Genomic DNA, 22555 nt, shown 5'->3' with positions numbered 1-22555 from the left:
GATGAATGCTAGAGGTGGAGGTGTTGGGGGCATTAAGGGCAGGGGTTTGGAGCTGCTGCGAGGAGAAGGGGTTTATGAGGAGGAGGATAAATGGGGATGGATGGTGCGGGAGGTGAGAGAGTTTAAGGGCTCAGGTGACGTAGGCATGGCACCCCCTGCTCTGCCAGTGCCTTCCAACCCCCATGCACTCCCAGCTCTGCCATAAGAACATAAAAATGTCCATACTGGGTCAGACCAAAGGTCCATCTAGCCCAGTATCCTGTTTTCCGACAGTGGGCAATGCCAGGTGCCCCAGAGGGAATGAACAGAACAGGTAATCATCAAATGATCCATCCCCTGTTGCCCATTCCCAGCTTCTGGCAAACAGAGGCTAGGGACACCATCCTTGTCCATCCTGGCTAATAGCCATTGATGGACCTATCCTCCATATATTTATCTAGTTCTTTTTTGAACACTGTTATAGTCTTGGCCTTCAAAACATCCTCTGGCCAAGAGTTCCACAGGTTGACTGTGCGTTGTGTGAAGAAATACTTCCTTTTGTTTGTTTAAAACTTGCTGTCTACTAATTTCATTTGGTGACCCCTAGTTCTTGTGTTATGAGAAGGAGTAAATAACACTTCCTTATTTAAACTTATTTAACACTTCCTTATTTTCTTCAGTGCAGCCAAGGACCCTGTACCCCCAGCTCTGTCAGTGCTCACCAACCCCCTGCACTCCATAGCTGTGCCAGTGTTCCCCAACCTTTCTGCATCCCCCAGAGTCATAATGGGGGGAATATAGACATGTGAATGTTTCTTAGGAGAGGTTGGTGGGGTAATTAGAAGGTAGTGGAATGGGAAGGAGAGGTTTGGGGCTGCAGTGAGGGGAGGGGGATAAATGGGGATGGATGAGAGGGGAGAGAGTTGGGGGCTCAGGTGAGAGGCTTGGGGGAGTGGAGGGGTGGGACAGTGGGAAGTGGGAGTGGCAGAGGGACTGGGGGAGAATGGGACAAGGGCATCTGTTATCCCCACATTCTCTCCTCGTGTGTGTGTGCCCAAATCTATGGGGCTCTTGCCCCTCTATGGGGAGGTCTCAGCCCCTCTTGCTGCCTCCCATATGTGTGACAGGATCTGGGCGGGGGGGGGGGGGCATGCCCATCTAATAGAGTTTGGACTATCCCCTTCCTACTCTCTTCATGTGAGCTGAGTTTTGGGTGGAGGGACTTACCCTTTTGGGGGTCTGAGGCCTCCCATGTGAGCCAGAATGTGGGGAAGCCCTGCCCCTTTGGGTGGGGAGCTGAGAATGGGTATATTTCATGCATGTCTCAGGCTCTAAAGCACTCAGGAGGGGATGGGATCATGCCCACTGAGATGAATGGAACATTTCACAGGTCTTGGAGCTATTGTATTAGGTTATTTTCATCTCCATGGGGTGTTCTAATTCAGCTGACAAGTATCGGGGGTAGCTGTGTTAGTCTGTATCCACAAAAACAACAAGGAGTCCGGTGGCACCTTAAAGACTAACAGATTTATTTGAGCATAAGCTTTAGTGGGTAAAAACCCCACTTCTTCAGATGTATGGAGTGAAAATTACAGATGCAGACATAAATATACTGACACATGAAGAGAAAGGTGGTAACCAGCAACTACACACCACACCACAGAAACGCTACCCCAGGAACCAATCCCTGTAGCAAGCTTTGTTGCCTACTCTGTCCCCATATCTACTCTGCGACCCCATCAGAGGACCCAACCACATCGGCCACACCATCAGAGGCTCATTCACCTGCACGTCTACTAATGTTATATATGCTATCATGTGCCAGCAATGCCCCTCTGCCATGTACATTGGCCAAACCGGACAGTCCCTATGTAAAAGAATAAATGGACACAAATTGGACATCAGGAATGGTAACATACAAAAGCCAGTAGGAGAACACTTCAGTCTTCCTGGACATTCTATAATAGATTTGAAAGTAGCTATACTTGAACAAAAATACTTCAGAAACAGACTTCAAAGAGAAACAGCAGAACTAAAATTCATTTGCAAATTTAACACCATTAATTTGGTCTTGAATAGGGACTGGGAGTGTTTGGCTCATTCCAAAAGCAGCTTTGCCTCTCCTGGAATTGATACCTCCTCATCTGTTATTGGGAGTGGACTACATCCACCCTGATCAAATTGGCCCTGTCAACACTGGTTCTCCAATGGTGAGGTAATTCCCTTCTCTTCATGTGTCAGTATATTTATGTCTGCATCTGTAATTTTCACTCCATGCATCTGAAGAAGTGCGGGTTTTACCCACGAAAGCTTATGCTCAAATAAATCTGTTAAGTTTTTAAGGTGCCACCGGACTCCTCCTAATTTAGCTGAGAACCTCACACAGAAGTAAATGGGCTACTTCATACCTTTCAGAACTTATTGTGCTGCAGATTGTTGTGTAGAGGGCTCTTTCCCGCCATCATTCTGTCTTTCCTGATGATGTTCTAAATGCTCTAAAATCCACATGCTTTCATGGATTTTTCTTGAAATTTGCCATTCCTTGTGGGAAGAGTTCAGGATCCTCAATACAGGCTCCTGGATATCCCTTCAGTCCTCCGGCTCCAGTCAAATACCATTCCCTGGTAATGTAGCCATCCATCCAGGAGCCTGCTAGAGTGGGCTGGCATACCCTAGCTACCCATGCCTCTACTGCCAAGAAGGCAGAGAAATGGTACTATGTCCCAGCCAAAGGGGCAGAATTTCTGTTTCCTCACCTTGCTCCTAGCTCTTTACTGGTCCAGGCCACTGTGGAAAGATTTAGGCAATAACACTCCCGATCTACCCTGACTAATAAGGAGGGGAAGCATCTCGACTTATTGGGAAGGAACGTCTTTTCTTCTTCTAGCCTCCAGTTCAGGATAGCCAACTACCAAGCACTAATGGCTAAGTATGAATTCCTGAATTATTCAAAATTTGCAGACTTTACTGACAGTTTCTTACAGGAGGACAGAGCTTTTATCCAGGCTGTCATAGAGGAAAGCAAAATGGTTGCCGGAACCACTCTCCGGTCAGCAGTAGATGCAGCAGCATTCCAAGCTACTGCCACCATAATGCACCATAATGCACAGGGGTTTCCCAGGGAGGACCTAACCTTCGAAAAGACTCATTTATTTAATCAGAAGACATAGGAGTCCTTACACACTTTTACAGGGTCACCCTCCACTCCCTGAGCATATATACACCTGCCCCAAAGAGAAAATGTCAAGAGTAATCATACAGGCTTAAACTGATGGGTTAGCAGTTCTTAAACCAGAGATCTTGTGAGCCACCCTATAAGAGGGGAGGGTTCAAAAGACCTGCTTTGCCACACCTTTCACAACAGATTCTTCATCTCAATTTTTGGCTAAATGTTGTTTTTGAGGGAGCTTGAGAGCTGCAAACCACTAAGTACAACACCTCCCAACTCCCATGCACCTTTTTTGGGGATCAGCTAGCACTCTTTTTCAACACCTGGAGTGGAATAACAACAGACAAATGAGTGCTGAAGGTTATGAATTCTGGCTTTATGATAGAGTTTATGTCTCTTTCCCTTTAAAATCCCTATCCCATCCCTTTTGGAGGCCACTTTCACAAGAACATTCTTAAACAAGAAGTGGAATATCTTTTACAGTGAGGAGTGATAGAGTGCATTCCTCTTCAGTACCAAGAGAGTAGGTTTTACTCAACATACTTGTTAGTACCCAAAAAGGATACTTGGTGACCTCCACCATCTCAAACAGTTTATTCACAATCACAAGTTTTGCATGGTCACATGGGAATTTAAATTCCATTCTTGGAAAAGGACATGTGGTTTACAACTCTCTACATGAAGGACACCTACTTTCATGCGGACATCCACCCTGCTCACAGACGCTTCCTCAGATTTATGGTGGGCTGTGACAGGACACTGTTATTAACATCTGGGTATCTGATGTTGGTGCAGCATGAAGATGGCTGCAGGTTCAGGTATAAGCAATTAAACACTTTCTGTTGGGGATTGTTAGCACCTGCATGGTAATCACTGGGCTAATGGTGTAATTGGGAGGATATAAGTGGAAGGAACAGGAAGCAAGGAGAGTCAGAAGGAAGATCAGAGGATGAGCCTGGGCTGAGGATGAAGACTCTGGGAAATCCTTCCTTTGCTGTAAGCCTGTATTACACTGTGATAATTTGTAAGAAAAGAATAAATTTTCACCTTGGTGAAAGGGCAACCTTTTGTGACCATGAGACCATCCGAAATGGCTAGGCAGTGAAGTAAACTGGGTAGCAGTGGAGGGACCCTGTGACACAGGCTCAGACCACTTTTAATACAGAATACTCTCTTTTGGCATTGGTACCACCCCCAGGGTCTTTACCAAGGTGTTCTTCCTAGTAGCAGCCTGCATCAGATGCTGTGGTTTCACCGTTTTCCCTTATTTCAGTGACTGGCTCCTTGTCATGAAGTCAGGCCAAGTGTCACAACCAGTGAATGGGCTGTCTGACCTAAGGGTTGAAGCGGGGTAGGGACTCAGGCTGGATCAGATACCAAGAGGTCAAAAGCCAAGGCAAGCCAGAGGGCAAAACCAAGAGTCCATGTGTCAGGAGGCAGGCAGTGTCAGGTTACCAGGAGATCAGTAGGAACAAATATTGCAGGGGAAGCAGTCCTAAGCAGGGAGAACCCAGTTCCATGCACAACTTCCTGTTCCTGTGCTTGGTTTAAATAGAAGCTGGGGATCGACTGGGGGTTGACCAGGGTCTCCCATGTTTCACCAATCAGATCCCGGGACAGGAGTTCTCTGTCAAAGTTCAGCTACTATTCTGGCAGCTGATAGCAGATTACTAGGTAGCAGGTCAGGACTGCCTAGCTCCTAAGAGCCCTGTGGACCAAGGTTCGAGACCTATGGTCCCTGACACCAAGAGGCCCATGCATTGATTTTGACAATGCAACAACTCCTCTCCTCTTTGGGGGTCAGTGTAAATACTGAAAAATCAATCCTCACTTCTACAGAGAACTTCAGCTTCATTGGGCTTTCCTTAAATGCAGTCATGGCAAGGGCCTACCTGCTGATGAACAGGTTTCAGGCTATAAACGATATCATAAATGAGGTCATAAGCAACCCCCAAGTGCCTATCATGACTGACACCTTTCTCTCCTAGGCCATGTGGCCTCATGAACTTATGTCATGCCATTTGCATGATTCCACCTTTTGTTAGCTACAAGTGTGGCTCCAAACTGATGGTCCAGGAGCACCATAGTGACTGTTCCCACCAAAGTGATATTGTCCCTGTTACTGTGGAAGAATCCATGTTAGGTATGCATCAGTATTCCCTTTCTTGCCTCTGCACAAGACAGGGCAGTCATTACCATGTATCCCTATTGGAACATCTTGAGAGTCCATCCCAGATACACATCTATGTTCTAGAGCTGTGAGCAGTTTGAAGATTTGTGAACCCTTTCTCCCATTCATTCAAGGTCACCATGTCATCATAATGTCAGACTAATTCAAGACTGTCTTTTACATCAACAAACCGGAGGGAGGGAGATTCTTCCCCTTGTGTGCAGAAGTGGACAGTTGTGGAATTGGTACATCGACAATCAGATTACCCTATTGGCAGTCTACCTCCCAGGAAACCAGAATGTGCTAGCAGACTCTCTCTGGAGACACTTTGGTGTTGATCATGAGTGGGAGCTATATGACTCTGTGGTGAACAATATTTATGGTAGATTGGGGACCCTTGCCAGGGACTTGTTTGCCTCCCAAACAAACAGGAAATGTAATCCATACTGTTCCAAAGGAGTCCTACGTTGCCACTCAAAGGGCGATGCTCTGCTCCTTCCATGGTCAGACCATCTGAACTGTGCTTTCCCTCCACTACCTCTCCGGCCTCAAATTTTGTGCCGGATTCGGCAGGTCAAGGCACAAGTCATTCTCATTGCCCCCAACTGGTCCAGACAGTTTTGGTTCCCAGAATTCTTACACATGTCATCTCGGGTACCAATCATTATTCCAACATTTCTCAATCTCATGATCCAGGAGAATGGCAAAATCAAGCATCCTAACCCTTGGCCACTTCATCTTAGAGCCTGTATTTTGTATGAGCATCATCTAGACTCTAGATGATGCTCATAGATTCTAGAGAGATCATGTTCTGAAGCTGCACAAAACATCTTTTCTCATAGTAGAAAGGATTCCATTAGAACATGTTACCTAGCCAAGTGGAAGCATTTTTCTGTTTGTGGGTATTAAAGATGTATTATCCCAGAAGCTGAGATATTCTTCTTATTCTAGACTGTATTCTTTCCTTAAAGACATCAGGTTTGTCCGTCAGCTCCTTATGGGTCCACTTGGAAGCAGACAGTGCATACCTTCACATGGATACTTGATGTTTGCACACCCACTGAGTTGCAGATTTTGGAAAGGCTTAATAGGAAAAGACCTTTCCACCTATCAAGAAGCCTACTCCTCAATGGGACCTGAACCTGGTTCTTTCAGTACTCACTAAGTCTTCCTTTTGAACCATTAGCTTCTTGCTCCATGTCTCTCCTATCCAGGAAGGTCACATTCCTGGTAGCCATCACCTCAGCCAGGAGGGTTTGTGAGCTTGGAGCACTGATGATGGATCCTCCTTACACTATATTCCATAAGGACAAAGTTTAATTATGTTTACACCCTAAATTCACCCCCAGAGTAGTCTCAGAATTTCACATTAGCTTGAACCTTTTACTTGCAAAGAATAAAACCTATCAGGAAGTCTCCTAGACAATTTGTCATCTTAACGGAACGGGTCGGGGGGTCAGGCTATATCCTGATAAAGAATCTCAAAATGGATCTCTGGCTGTATTTTGCTCTGCTATCAGTTGTCTAATCTTCCCCCTCCTTTTGGGGTCAGAGCTCATTCTACAGGAGGTCATGCAACATCTATGGCATCGCTTCAAGAGGTGCCTCTACTTGATATCTGCAAGGCAGCAACATGAAGTTCCATCCATGTTTGTGAGACACTATGCCTTGGTGCAAGACTACTCTGCTGATGTATCTTTTGGAATGTTAGTCCTTTGTTTGGCTCTGCCATCTACAACCTCACATCTTTCTCCTATTTGAATACTGCTTGTCAGTCACTCATAGTGAAATACAAATAGGGACCAGCACTCAAAGAAGTAGTGAAAGTTATCTGTCTTATAGTAGCTGGAGGTTCTTTGAGATGTGTGGTACCTGTCTATATTCCATTACCCACCCTCCTTTCCCTCCACTTTGGATCATCTCTAATTCATGCTAGAGAAGGAATTGGGGAGGTGGTTGATTGGCCCTATCCTTTATCTCCTCGGTTGGAGGCACAAGTTGAGCCCAGGGTGTATATGTGGACCAGTTGACACAGTTTTCAAAATTTTCTGGCTCTGGGCACATGGAGCGTGTGTGTACCCTACCCACAGTGGAAGACAGATAGGGACCACACATCTTGAAGAACCTCTGGTTACTGTAAGGTAAGTAACTTTCTCTTACTAGACTCTGGGGGGTGGGAGTAGCGGGGCAGCCAGTGGCTACTTCCTGATCTTAGCGCAGATTAATGTGGTGTTTTCCGAAGATATATAGTGTGGAGCTTGGGAACTGACAGCGCACGTACTGTGACCACTGAGGGAAAAGAAATATGTGCACTGTCGGGGTTGTCAGCACTGGCATTCATAGAATCATAGTATATCAGAGTTGGAAGGGACCTCTGGAGGTCATCTAGTCCAACCCCCTGCCCAGAGCAGGACCAATCCCCAACTAAATCATCCCAGCCAGGGCTTTGTCAAGCCTGACCTTAAAAACTTCTAAGGAAAGGGATTCCACCACCTCCCTAGGTAACGCATTCCAGTGTTTCACCACCCTCCTAGTGAAAAAGTTTTTCCTAATATCCAACCTAAATCTCCCCCACTGCAACTTGAGACCATTACTCCTTGTCCTGTCATCTGCTATCACTGAGAATAGTCTAGATCCATCCTCTTTGATCCACCTTTCAAGTAGTTAAAAGCAGCTATCAAATCCCCCCTCATTCTTCTCTTCTGTAGACTAAACAACAGCAGTTCCTTTAGCCTCTCCTCATAACTCATGTGTTCCAGACCCCTAATAATTTTTGTTGCCCTTCTCTGGACTCTTTCCAATTTTTCCACATCCTTCTTGTAGTGTTGGGCCCAAAACTGGACACAGTACTCTAGATGAGGCCTCACCAATGTCGAATAGAGGGGAAGGATCACGTCCCTCGATCTGCTGGCAATGCCCCTACTTATATATCCCAAAATGCCATTGGCCTTCTTGGCAACAATGGCACACTGTTGACTCATATCCAGCTTCTCGTCCACTGTCACCCCTAAGTCCTTCTCTGCAGAACTGCTGCTTAGCCATTCGGTCCCTAGTCTGTAGCGGTGCATTGGATTCTTCCATCCTAAGTGCAGGACTCTCCACTTGTCCTTGTTGAACCTCATCAGATTTCTTTTGGCCCAATCCTCCAATTTGTCTAGGGCCCTCTGTATCCTATCCCTACCCTCCAGCGTATCTACCGCTCCTCCCAGTTTAGTGTCATCCGCAAACTTGCTGAGGGTGCAATCCACATCATCCTCCAGATCATTAATGAAGATATTGAACAAAACTGGCCCCAGGACCGACCCTAGGGGCACTCCGCTAGATACCGGCTGCTAACTAGACACGGAGCCATTGATCACTACCTGTTGAGCCCGACAATCTAGCCAACTTTCTACCCACCTTGTAGTGCATCCATCCAGCCCATACTTCTTTAACTTGCTGACAAGAATACTGTGGGAGACCATGTCAAAACCTTTGCTAAAGTCAAGGAGTAACACGTCCACTGCTTTCCCTTCATCCACAGAACCAGTTCTCATCATAGAAGGCAGTTAGATTAGTCAGGCATGACTTTCCCTTGGTGAATCCATGCTGACTGTTCCTGATCACTTTCCTCTCCTCTAAGTGCTTCAGAATTGAATGCTTGAGGACCTGCTCCATGATTTTTCTGGGGACTGAGGTGAGGCTGACTGGCCTGTAGTTCCCAGAATCCTCCTTCTTCCCTTTTTTTAAAGATTGGCACTACGTTAGCCTTTTTCCAGTCTTCCGGGACTTCCCCCGATTGCCATGAGTTTTCAAAGATAATGGCCAATGGCTCTGGATGCTTCCTGAATCACAAGATTGAAGAAGATTGCGGGAGAGCGAGGATGTCATAAAAATAAAGGGAAGGGTAACTATACAGTGCTATAAAATCCCTCCTGACCAGAGGCAAAACCGTTTCACCTGTAAAGGTTTAAGAAGCTAAGATAATCTCGCTGGCACCTGACCAAAATGAGCAATGAGGAGACCAGATACTTTCAAAGCTGGAGGGGGGAAAACGAAAGGTCTGTCTCTGTGATGCTTTTGTTGGGAACGGATCAGGAATGCAGTCTCAGAACTTCTGTTAGTTAGTAAGTAATCTAGCTAGAAATGCATTAGATTTCCTTTTGTTTAATGGCTGGTAAAATAAGCTGTGCTGGATGGCATGTATTTTCCTGTTTTTGTGTCTTTTTGTAACTTAAGGTTTTGTCTAGAGGGATTCTCTATGTTTTGAATCTGATTACGCTGTAAGGTATTTACCATCCTGATTTTACAGAGGTGATTCTTTTACCTTTTCTTTAATTAAAATTCTTCTTTTAAGAACTTCATTCGTTGTTGTTCTTCAGATCCAAGGGTTTGGGTCTGTGTTCACCTGTACAAATTGGTGAGGATTTTTATCAAGCCTTTCCCTGGAAAGTGGGTGTAGGGCTTGAGGGGATATTTTGGGGGAAGACGTCTCCAAGTGGGCTCTTTCCCTTTTCTTTTTCTTTGTTTAACACGGTTGGTGGTGGCAGCATAGGGTTCAAGGACGAGGCAAAGTTTGTACCTTGAGGAAGTTTTTAACCTAAGCTGGTAAGAATAAGCTTAGGGGGTCTTTCATGCAGGTCCCCACATCTGTACCCTAGAGTTCAGAGTGGGGAAGGAACCTTGACAGAGGAGTACAGCATGATGTGGGGGTTGCTGACCACACACTGATTTGGCTTGGGATGCAAATTGCAGGACATCATGCATAGAACTGCCTAAATGATTACTAACTTACTAACAACATACCTTTTCCTATTTAAAAAAACAACTACTAGGAAATTCAATGGCAAAAAAATGTGTTAATGTAGAGTTAAGGTTGCTTGGTGGTATGTTGTCCCCTTGCAGAACACTTAGTTGGCAAAACTCAAACTTCTGAAAACCTGGAAATGCAGACTTAAAATTGTCCATGCAACCTTAACTTGGTCCTCTCTCAGCAATGCCACGGTACCTCCTGTTAATACACACATGTTTATGCTGCCAACCCCAAAGTTGCTGAAATGTACAAGCTCTTCACCTCTCTTTACAACCCATTCACTCTCACGCATAGGATTCCATCTGTCACTACTAGAGAGGGGAAGGAAGGTTGCTCTTGGCTGTATCCTCTCTGAGCGATGCTTTGATATGCACGTAGCAGATACTCACACTGGACCTTGGCATTAATAAGATTCATGGAGGTTCCAAATCATGGTGTACACTCACACACTTAACCAACTCCCCAGAGAGAATACCATGTGGACAACTTAATCTCTTTGCAGCCTTTTACAATTCCCTTATACTTACTGTTGACTGCAACTGGAGTGTTTACAAATAATTCCCGTTTGCTACTGCTGGCTCCAGGGGACCAGAGGGATGGTGGATGAGCAACTCTCTCTCCTTTTTTTTTTTCTTTTCTTTTTGTCCTTTAACAGTGTTGGTGGAATCCTGTGGGTGAGAGTGAATGGATTGTAAAAGGAGGTGAAGCACTTGTACATTTCAGCAACTGTAGGATTGCAGAGTAAATGTATGTATGTTAATTGCGGCATTGCTGAAAGATGACAAAGTTAAGGTTGCATGCGCAAACTTAACTCTGCATTTCCTGGTTTTCAGAAGTTTGAGTTTTGTTCAGCTCAGTGTTTTGCAAGGGGACAACATACCATCAAGCAACCTTAACTCTATGCTAATGTAGTTTTTTGACTTTGAATATAGTTGGTGTGGAAACAGGAAGCTAGCAGCTAGGAGTATTGCAGTAGTGAAGCACTTCATACTCTTTGCATGTTTCACAGTTAAAGAGGGACTGAACAGCATTTGTTGTAAGAGCAAACTGACACAACCAGCATGAATCTGAGACGCACACAGTGACCTGAACACCACTAATTCAACTGAGGGCATTCCAATTAAGTAGAATTATTATCCTCATTAAGTAGCAGTCCATGCCACTGAATATTACTAGGTTTAGATTGGCTCTCAGAGAGAAGTTCAATGTTCGCTAGTTAAGTAGAGTGTGTGTGTAATATGCCTATAATAGCAGGCCCTGGCCTACACTTAGAATTTAGATTGACCTTGCCACCTTGCTCAGGGGCATGAAAAATTCACACTCCTGAAAGCTGTAGTTAGGCTGACCTAACTACTGGGGTGGCGGCTTACCTTCGTTGATGGAAAACCTTTTCTGTTGATGTAGGAAGTGTCTACACTATGTGTTGCTGTAGCATCTGTAGTGTAGACGTGGCCTAATACACTGTTGGTTTAAAAAGTAAATTTGTAAGTTGTCTGTAGGGATAGAATGGCTAACAGACGTACTGTGTCATAGCCATGTCTTGAGTAAAATAAAAGATGCTGCTGTGTTAAAATCTGGACCTGATAACTTTGGTATGGGGCTCTGGGAACACATAGGGAACAACTCTCAACAAACATGTTTGTGTGAATGGGTGTTTAAATATGCCACTGATGAAGATACGAAAAGGTAAAAAACCGTTGAAGAAAAGAGTGTAGAATGCTTTGTAATTAATTTAAAACTAAAAGATGTGCAAATGAAATCTTCTGTTTGATAAAAACCTCTTGTAATTTTAAAGTTAAATATGATAAGCTTAAATGTTAAATTCTAACAGGTTTTAAGAATTTAATACATTTTTTTACACCTGAATTCTCCAGTTCTGTTCATAAATAGATGAGTACTAATGTCATTGTATATACTGTCTTGCAGCTAAGTGATGAGGAGGTAAACATCTAATCTATTGCTGCTATCTCAAATACTTATATACCAAGTTGGTTATATAATACACAGTTGGTTATGTAGTATTCAACAGCTGCTGGCACAGGTTGATCCATAAATGCACATTTAGCGAAGCACCTTGGTGTTAATGACCAGCAAAATTGTTAAATAAATTCAGTTTTTCTTTTGAAATATTGAATAATCTTTACTTTCTACTAATTAGGTCATTTAAAAAAATATGAAAATATTTCTAAAGTGCATAGCAGCTGGTAGAGAAATGTCTTTTGGGTGTATTAGGATAGTTTTGAAACTAGCTTGCATGCTTTTTGCATTTGCATGTTACCTTCATTTTTCTTCTGAGGCTACCAATTATCAATAAACATTTTTTTTTAAAATTAGATATATAACAGACACCCTATATTTTGAAAAAAAATTGCTGTAACTTCTTTGTTGATTTGAAAATCTAATAAAAATATAACAAAGAATATCTCCTATTCCTTTCTCTTTAATTGCTAGTGTTCTGAAATGTTTATTGTTAAGTCTCAATATTTATTTCTTTTGCAAATTGAACTGTTACAGAGCTAGTATTTTTCTTCGAAGCATTCTTTCAAGAATTTACCTAACCATAACAGGAATGAAAATGCTGTCAATGTAGAAATCTGGCAGTTTTAGATACTAGTATAGACCACTGAAAATATTTGTATTCTGGACATTGCAATCATTTATTTCCTAGAAAATCCACAAAAGCTTGGTTTTAGAGACACTATGAAAGCGTGTAAATGTAGATTTACTTGTATTTTTATCTATCTTGAAAATTTTCATTCATTTACTAAAAAATCATTTAAAAAGACATGTACATTTGCTTATAACAACTAGAAACGTGACAGTTGAGGGGCACAGGAGGGTTTGGCACTGTACACAATTGAGGTTCAAAATATCTACGGCTATGGACATAATAAATTAACCATATTTTTTATCTTTAGCCTAACAGACTGAAGCAGTTTGGTTTGACAGAAAGAGCTTCTGAAGAGAAGGCACCACCTGAAAGGCCCAGAGTAGCTTTCCAAACTCCTGTACCTGCACCTACTATTTCACCAGTGAATGAAGACTTTCACAGAGGATTATCCAACACCCTTGGTGAAATAGTGGCTCCCAGGTGCTTGTCTATAATGTTTATTTTGTGACTGTATGTTTGATAAGTTGGTTAGATAGAAATTCTGCGGTTACACGGATTATTACCTTTCAGAACGACTGCAAAGCAGACCATTGTGGTGCTTTTCCTTTCACTTCTAATAGCTAGTTAAGAGTGAAAGCAAATATTTTCAAATTTTTATTTTTTAAGTTAATGAAAAAAATTATCTAGATAAAATAATAAACTTTTAATGAATGTGTTTATTTCTCTAGACCTCATTTTATTCATATACACACACACACACACACACACACACACACTTGTTTGTGCGCGCTCTCTCTTTCTCTGTCTGTCTCTCTGACTGACACACACACACACACACACACACGTACTTGTTTGTGCGCGCTCTCTCTTTCTCTGTCTGTCTCTCTGACTGACTGAGGGCTTGTCTGCACTGCACGGTTAGGTCGACGTAAGCTGCCTTGGGTCAACCTAGCTGTGGAAGTTTCTTCACTTAAATTTGGCTCTTGCTGACATAAGTGCCGCTCTACACTGATATAGTAATGCCATCTCCCTGAACAACGTGGAGTGATGGTTGATGTAATTAGGTCAATGTTGTGTCAGTGTAGACACTGCATTGCTTAGTTGATTGTTAGTGGCCTTCAGGAGCTGTCCCACTGTGCCCCACACTTTCAATACAATCAGTACAAGCACTCCTGGTAAGGATGCGCTCCGCCGACACAAGGAGCCAAGTGTGTGTGCACACAAGCAATTTAATAACTCTGGTGGCTGTAAGCTGACATAAGGTAGGCCAACATAATTTTGTAGTATAAACATGGCCTTAATCTTTTTCAGGTGTACATTTTTGTTTTCTTTTGGACATGCTTATTGATTGAGAAATTTTGGGAGGCTGTATTGGTGAAAATCATAACACTTTCTTAGTGAATGTTTTCATGGAGTTAGTCATGAATTGTAGATTTATTACGTCTATCTAGGCATTTGCATGTTGTGGGGCATTTAAGTGAGATGAGTGTGCGATATAAAAATTGAGGCAGTACAGTTTCACAATTGAGGCTCTATGTTTTAAATGAGAAAAGTATATATTACTGTTTCCCTGTTAGAACATGAGACATAAAGGATATAAATCTCAAATTTAAGAAATGGGGACTCAAAGTCTTATGTTTCATTTGGAGACTGTGTAATAAACAGTCCTAATTGAGGACCAGATTGTGCATGGACCTTAAATTGTTGAGCAATATAGGGAGGGTACAAAAAACCTTCCCACTACCCACACCTGGCCTGCGTAAGTGTCAAGTAGGATTGCAGCCCTTGTGCACGTGGATGTGTCTTGTGCAGGGACTGCTTGATTAGTGCTCTTCAGGGGTGTGCTTACAAGGCACAACCAAGTCTTCAGTGAGAAGTCTTAACTGAGTTAATTCTAGAACTTTCCCATACAGTGACTTATCTGATTTTGTTTTTGTCCTGCTTTCTCATTTAGTAGCCGAATAAAATATAAAAAAAGGCCTTGTTCGTTTCTTTTGATATAGGATTGCACCTCTGCCTCCACCTCCACCCCCAACTTTGACAGACAACTACAGAACTCCCTATGATGATGCATACTATTTCTATGGGGCTAGAAATCCTTTGGATCCTAATCTTGCATACTGTAAGTTGACTGCTTGGCAATCAATGAACCAAAATAGAAGCAAAAAGTTATTTCCTGAATGGAAGAAGAAACAAAGGGAGAAATAACAGTTTGAAGTAGAACAGATTGTCCTGGTAGCTAAATAAAATAGATAAAATGAAGGAAAATATCCTATAACACAAATATATTTACTAGTGGATTTAAAAATCAATTTGTATCAACTGTGGGGGATGACTTTCAGAAGTGCTGGAGGGATTTAGGAGCACAAGTCCATTGACTTTCACTGAAAATCTCTTCTCACTGTGAAACCTAACTGCTCATGGTTTTGAAGTATTTTTAAGATAGTGATAAATGCTGAGCCATTGCTTTATGGTAGAATTTTCTTTATGAAAATTTTACCGCAAGAAATCCAGTTACATTTGAGGCCACAGATTCTTTTTATTTTAAAAAATTGTAAGCACAGTTTCTTTACATTATGTTGACATTAGAGTGGGCCAATAGCTATAGTTAAGTTTAAGACTAGCTTTCTGTTTGACAGACATTTATATAAGTGCTCTAAAATTCATATGAATAATTGGATTGGCTTGAAAACAGCTGTGCCCCATTGAGATGGGAATGGTGTTAGTGGTCCAAATTTGAGTTGTGTGAGCAAGGGGCTTCCAAGATACTGCCCTCATAAAAAAAATCATAATTTTATAGTTCTTGTAACTGTTACACACCTGGGGTTCAAACTCTGGCTCTGATCCTTCTCAATCTGCTGTCACCTGCTTGGGATTGATTTTAGCTATTGTACAAAATTGCCCCACCCCTTTGAGGAAGTTTGAGTGAAGTTGATAAGCCAAAGGAAGTCACTGGTGCAAATGCAGCAGGATGGGTTTGTTGCATACGAGAGGGTTTGCAGGCAACCTGAGGTCAGAGTAAGTGGATGACTCAAGCTGACATTGTGTGCCCATAGAACTTCAGCACTACCCATGTACTGCAAGTTCAAGTCCTGAATGTGGCAGCTTTCTGAAAATGCGTGTTATGCACATTAATTGCTCTCTGACTACTTTCCGCAAGTGCTCCTTCTGGAAAATGTTCCTGAGAGCAAAGCTTTTGGTTTAAGAGCCAGTATTTCAAAGTCTAAATACTCAGATTTTATTTTAGAACTATTGCCAAGAAGAATAGCTTTAATTTAAGCTATGTCTACACTCGCACTTTTAGCAGTAAAACTTTTGTCGGTCAGGGGTGTGAAAAAAATACACCCCAACCGACATAAGTTACACCGACAGAAGCGCTGGGTGGACAGTGCTAGATCATCAGGAGAGCATCAGCCACCGACGTAGCTACTGCCACTTGTTGGGAGTGGTTTAATTTTGACGATGGGAAAGCTCTCTCCAGTCGGCATAGAGCAGCTACACGGGACAACTTACAGCAGCGCAGTTGTATCGGTACAGTTGTGCCGCTGTAAAGTCTCTAGTGTAAACATCACCTAAGTCGAGGGAAGATGGAAGAATCTAGTAAGCAGCAGCATTAGAGTAACGTAATCATGCTGCATGCCTCCTCACCAATTTCTTGAACAATGGGACGGGTGTGAACAAAGAAAAGCAAATAGCTGGGATTCTCATCAGAATCAGCATGATCAAAGGGGTTTCTAAGCATCAGGAAAGGCAGCCATAATAGGGACTGTCATAAGGTTAGCATTAATTAGTGCGGCACCAGGATATTTTTGTGAATCAAAACAGTAATTTATGAAATAAGTTACTAAATCATAACGATCATGAAAAAAAAAAAAGAAAAAAAAATTCCATTATAATTAATCCAATCTACCTCAAAGAGCTGAAGTTTCTGTGAAATTGGGGTTGAAAGGCAATATCCGACACTGGAAAACTTTAGTCACATAAACAATAGTCATATCAAATGTGAAATGATATTTTGCCCCATAAATTGCCATCGTAAAATCAAGCAGTGCACAAATGACAGTAGACATTTAAAAATGACCACTAACCCAAAAGGCAGAATTTCTGTATACCCTTTTTCACTCCTTTAAAATGGAAATCCTGTTGCTACTGTCCCAGCATGATATTGCTGGGCCACATTCAGGCCAGGGTAGAATTAATGGTGCAAGTTGGGGTAATTTGGTCAGAGGATTCCTCAAATACAGATGCGGCCTCACTAAATTACTGATTTTAATAATCAGAATGCTTTAAAATCTATAGGGAGATGATCTTGAAAACTGATATGCCATCATATGGGTTGGGGTACAATTTGTGTTGCAAATTTTGGGTTATTTGATAAATGGGTTCCCTATATAGATCCCCCTAGATTATATACTCTTAATTTTCAAATTCTCTAAAGTCCGTAGTGAAATTATCTCCAATACTTGTATGACACAACAGGGATATGTATAGACTTTGTGAGACAGGAGAGGAGAACACTTTATTGAGATGAATTGTGTCCATTCATAACTCTCAGACCTATTATGTCAGCTTGTATTCATCCATGGGGAGTACTGATTCACCTGAGAACATCCCATTGACATGAATGAACCCACTTCACACTTCTGCAATTTTCCTAGGCTGCAGAGGTTTGTACAGAGCCCTTTTCTCCTTCACTAACCCCCAAAGTGGACTATGGATTCTGGGGCTTGGCACCACTCCCCCTTGTTGCCTCCAGATGGTAGATGTGCTGCTCACAGCACACTGGCTACCACATCCCTTCCTCTTCATGGGCCCTTCAGCCATAGTAGGAGCATGGAGGGGCCAGAAGGAGAGCAGAGCTGATACCTGAGTGTTGGTGAGGGTTTTTCAAGAAAACCTTGTGCACTCCCACAACCCCAGCTGTTCTCCATTCACTCCCTGCTCACTAATACCACCACTTCTTTGAGTGCTTGTTCATGTCCATTCCAATTAGCTGTGCGCGCGCCATAACAGCCGGAAGATTTTTCCCCTAGCAGTATCTGTAGGGTCGGCTTGGGCACCCCCTGGAGTCATGCCCTCATGGTGCTCAATATAGTGCCCTGCCAACCCAAATCCCCTTCAGTTCCTTCTTATTGCCTGTGACGGCTAGCTGGAACTCCCTATTGCTCTTGCCTCGGCAAGCGTATGCTTCGCAGTATTGTGTTTATGTAGTTCGATTCAGTAGTATAGTTAGTATAGATAGTTTTGTCTCATAAGTTTCCTTTGGGGGTTCCCCTCACCCCATGTTGCCCCAGCTCTGGGGTGTGCCTCAGTCCCCAGGCTTTAAGCCGTGCTCCGACTACAGCAAGTTTATGACGAGAAGTGACTTGTGCACTTCGTGCTTGAAGTGTCTTGGGGAGGGTCACCTTAGGGACCGCTGTAAAATGTGTAGGGGATTTCGCCCCCGGACCCTCAAGGACAGAGAACAGCACCTCTGAGTTCTGCTTATGGAGGCAGTGCTTCAGCCTCAGTCAGACCCCAGCACGGCGGACCCGATCCCAAGTACCGCCTCCTTGGTGCACAGCGCTCCAGCACTGTTGACGCACGAGCCAGTGCTGAGAACGGATTCCTCTAAGGACCCTCAACACCGCCACAGCTCCACGCACAGGTCCCAGGCACCAGTCTCACTCACCAGTGCCTCATAAAAGAGAGACTGACAGAGGGCGCTCCCTGACCAGGTCTAAAGACCAGGTGGCCAGCAACCCCCCATCAAGTGTCCAACTGGTGGGGCCTTCGTCGACTCCTGCCTCAGGAGGGGTCCTGTTGAGTCCGGACCTGCACCGCTCGCCAGTCCGCTGCTACAAGGGCCTACAGCTTCCCTCAATGCCGGAAGCATTTGAGGCAGCATCAGACCTTTTGGCATCACTCGCCAGTGCCGAGTGGCTCCGCTCCTCTGTGGTCTTCACAGTTGGAGACCTTGGAGTTGGAAGCGGAGTCATCGCACTCCAGTAGGAGCAGATCTCGCTCCCACCGTGACCGACAGCCCTACTCAGCACAGTGGCCAGGACAGTGGCAGGCTCCTCAGTGGCCCTTCTGGACACCCTGGGCCTATCACCAGAGCTAGGGTCCCAGACCAGCGTCAGTGGCCTTGGCATCCTTTGGGCCGCCACACGCCCTCTGCACCGCTGCAGGGGACCCATCCGGCAGGTGCACTGACGTCGACAATCTCTGCACCGATACCTCAGTTTGTGGTGCACAACACCCACTTCCAGTTCACAGTCCTTCCATTCGGCCTGTCAGTGGCGCCTTGAGTATTTATCAAATGCATGGCAGTTGTGGCTGCGTTTCTGCGCAGGCGCCAGGTACGGGTGTTTCTGTACCTCGACTAGCCACTCCAGGGCTGAAGTAGAGGCGCAAGTCGAATTCATCATAGCAATGTTCGACAAACTGGGCCTTCTCCTGAATCTGGGAAAGTCAACTCTGTCCCCCGTTCAGAGGATAGAGTTCATGGGGGAGTGCTGGACTCGACACAGGCTAGGGCATACCTACCGGAATCGAGGTTCCGGGCCCTGGATGACATCATTTGGAGTCTCAGGCATTTCTCCACCACCACAGCAAGGAATTTCTTCAAGCTCCTGGGACACATGGCCACTTGTACCTATGTGGTGCAATATGCCAGGCTCAGACTCTGGCTGCTCCAGTCATGGCTTGCCTCAGTGTGTCGGCTAGTCAGGGACAGTTTGGACAGGGTTGTGACTTTGCTTCACCTGGTCCTCAACTCCCTTCTGTGGTGACTTGATCCAAAGCTAGTGTGAACAGAGGTCCCCTTCTTCAGCCCCCAGCCAACTCTCTTGTTGGTTTTGGATGTATCGGATTTGGACTGGGGGGGGGTGCACCTTGGAGACCTCAGGACACAAGGCATCTGGACTCAGGCGGAGCTTGCTCTCCACATCAATGTCAGAAAGCTGAGAGCGGTACGCCTGGCATGTCAGACTTTCCGACCCCATTTAAGTGAGAGATGTGTATCAGTGATGACAGACAACATCACGGTGATGTTGTATATCAACAAACGGGGGTGCACGCTCCTCTCCCCTATGCCAGAAAGTGCCTTGTGTGGAGCAGTCAGTACACCTGCAAGCATCGAACCCCCTGGGGTTCGGAATGAGTTAGCAGACTATCTCAGCAGGTTGCTCCACGGCCACAAGTGGTCCCTACACCCGGACATCGCAAACTCCATTTTCCAGCAGTGGGGCTTTCCCCAGGTAGACCTCTTTGCCACATGGCACAACAGGAAGTGTCAGCAGTTCTGCTCCTTCCTGAATCACAGCCCGGTCTCCATAGCAGATGTGTCCTCCTTCCCGGGGGAGGCTGTCTCCTATACACATTCCCGCCTACCCCTCTCGTTCACAAGGTGCTCCTCAAGATACAGAGGGATTGGGCGGTGGTAATATTGATAGCCCCAGCCTGGTCCCACCAACACTGGTGCATATTGCTTCTGGACATGTCCTTGGAAGCCCCAGTCACTTTGCTGCTCTTCCCCCAACTCAGGATCACGGCTGTCTCCAGCACCCGAACCTCAAGTCGTTGGACCTCACGGCATGGAAGGTCTGTGGCTAAATCCAGTGGAGTGTTCCTACTCAGACCAGGTTAGACAAGTTCTCGTTGGCAGTAGGAAACCCTCTTCCAGGGCTACCTACTTTGCCAAGTGGAAGAGATTCTCAATTTGGTCGGCACAGCATCATTTGTCCCTGACACTCGCTTCTATTCCATTCATATTGGACTACCTTCTCCATCTCAAGCAGCAGGGACTGTCCATGTCATCAGTAAGGGTTCACTTGGCTGCCATCTCTGCCTTCCATCCAGGTGCAGAGGGCTGGTCGGTCTTTGCCAACCCTATGGTCAGCTGTTTCTTCAAAGGTCTCGACAGACTATAAGTGCAAGTTCGACAGCCAGTCCCGGCCTGGGAGCTCAACCTGGTCCTTTCCAGACTCATGGGACCGGCTTTTGAACCGCTAGCTACATGCTCCCTGCTCTAGCTCTCGTACAAGGCGGTTTCTGGTACCGATAACCTCAGCCAGGAGGGTGTCTGGGCTCAAGGCCCTAACATCAGAGCCTCCTTACATTGTGTTCCATAAGGAAAAGGTTCAGCTGAGGCCCCACCTGGCTTTCCTCCTGAAGTTCGTCTCCCATTTCCACATGAACCAGGACATCTTCCTCCCAGTGTTCTATCCTAAGCCACATTCAAGGGCAGGGAGCAGAGGCTTCACTCGTTGGATGTCCGCAGAGCATTTGTCTTTTACATCGAGAGAACAAGGCCATTCCGAAAGTCTCTGCAACTTTTCGTGGCTCTGGCAGACAGGATGAAGGGTCTTCTAGTCTCTTCTCAATGAATTTTGTCGTGGATCATGTCCTGCATCCGAGAGTGTTACAAACTGGCAGAGGTGCCTGCCCCTTAGCTCACTGCGTACTCCACCAGGGCGCAGGCTTCTTCATCAGCGTTCCTGGTGCAGGTTCCAACCCAGGAAATACGCAGAGTGGCAACGTGGTCCTCCATACATACTTTCACTGTGCATTATGTGATTACCTAGCACGCCAGAGACGATGCGGCCTCTGGTAGAGCAGTGCTCCAGTCAGTGGACAACTCTGACCCCTCCTCCATAACTTAGGCTTTCGAGTCACCTGATTGGAATTGACATGAACAAGCCCTCGAAGAAGAAAAAACGGTTACTCAACGTCTCATAACCGTTCTTCAACGTGTGGTGTTCATGTCCATTCCAATACTCACCCTCCTGCCCCGCTGTCAGAGTAGCTGTCAAGAAGGAAATGAAGGGGGGTTGGGTCGTCAGGGCACTATATTGAGTGCCATGAGGGCATGACTCCGGGGGGCGCCCAGGCCAACCTTACGGATACCGCTAGTGGAAAAATCTTGTGGCTGTCCTGCACGTTACATGTGCGCACCTGATTGGAATGGACATGAACAACGCATCTCGAAGAACAACAATTACGAGAAGGTGAGTAACCGTTTTTTCTTCAAAAAACAATGGAAATTCATTTTCCATAAATTTTAGTGCAGTGCCTGGTACCCTTCTAGAATGCTGAATGCATATACTGTATGCTTAAATCTCTGAAAACCAGAAAACAAAGGGTTAAGTTGCACATTAGCCCTACACCACAGCCTTTCCTGTGCCTTCTTTCAACCTCCATCTACAGACATCACAGTTCTCTATCCTTGCAGGTGATATGAACTGCTGAAGAGAGACAGCACTGGAGGATAGTAGGAGAAACTGTCAGACCATGTCCTCACTAAGGCAAACCTTGTATTTAGGGCAGGCTTAATGAACAACAGTTGGCTATATCTGGCCTATACTTGACCAATTCTGCTTTGCACAGACCACCCTAGTTTCCTTGTCCTGAGGACTCCCTCTGGAATGTTGCCTGCACTTATCTCTGCCCTGAAGCATACTGTCACGTATGCTCCTAGGATGCTACAGATCCCCTCCCAAGAATAGACTATTATGCTCCTCTTCTTCTCCAGCTCTGTAACGGCACAGAAACAAGGGGTCCATGGTCCCTTTCAGTACAGATGCACCTCTTGTATCGCAGTATGGGCTCTGGCAAATTGCTGCAGGTAATCGTGGCACCAGTCAACACAGCTGTCTCCAACATCATGAGGGGCAGTTGGAGTGTGTGCAGACAAATGAGGGAATTCAGTGTTGTGTGACAACACATAACATAAAATGGCACATTTACTTATTCCTAATGTATGCTTACTATAGGGCTGACCTGGCTGAAACATACTTACAGTACATCCCCAGTGACTTTTGCCAGCTCTAGGGAACACAGTTAAGATTACAG

General features: G+C 44.8%; 1 protein-coding gene across 15 annotated transcripts in view; it reads left to right on the top strand.

Annotated features, from left to right (window-relative positions):
- CSPP1 (centrosome and spindle pole associated protein 1) overlaps positions 1 to 22555 on the top strand; it is a 178579-nt gene that overhangs the window by 65426 nt on the left and 90598 nt on the right. For all 15 annotated transcript variants that reach the window (XM_073330932.1, XM_073330936.2, XM_073330945.2 and 12 more), the window contains 2 exons: positions 13029 to 13201; positions 14725 to 14843. In XM_073330932.1, coding sequence (XP_073187033.1) covers positions 13029 to 13201; positions 14725 to 14843 — 292 coding nt within the window. The remainder of the gene's footprint in view (positions 1 to 13028; positions 13202 to 14724; positions 14844 to 22555) is intronic.

This window comes from Lepidochelys kempii, chromosome 2, assembly GCF_965140285.1.
Source record: "Lepidochelys kempii isolate rLepKem1 chromosome 2, rLepKem1.hap1, whole genome shotgun sequence".
Taxonomy (NCBI): Eukaryota; Metazoa; Chordata; order Testudines; family Cheloniidae; genus Lepidochelys; species Lepidochelys kempii.
This window is presented reverse-complemented; position numbering and strand designations above follow the sequence as displayed.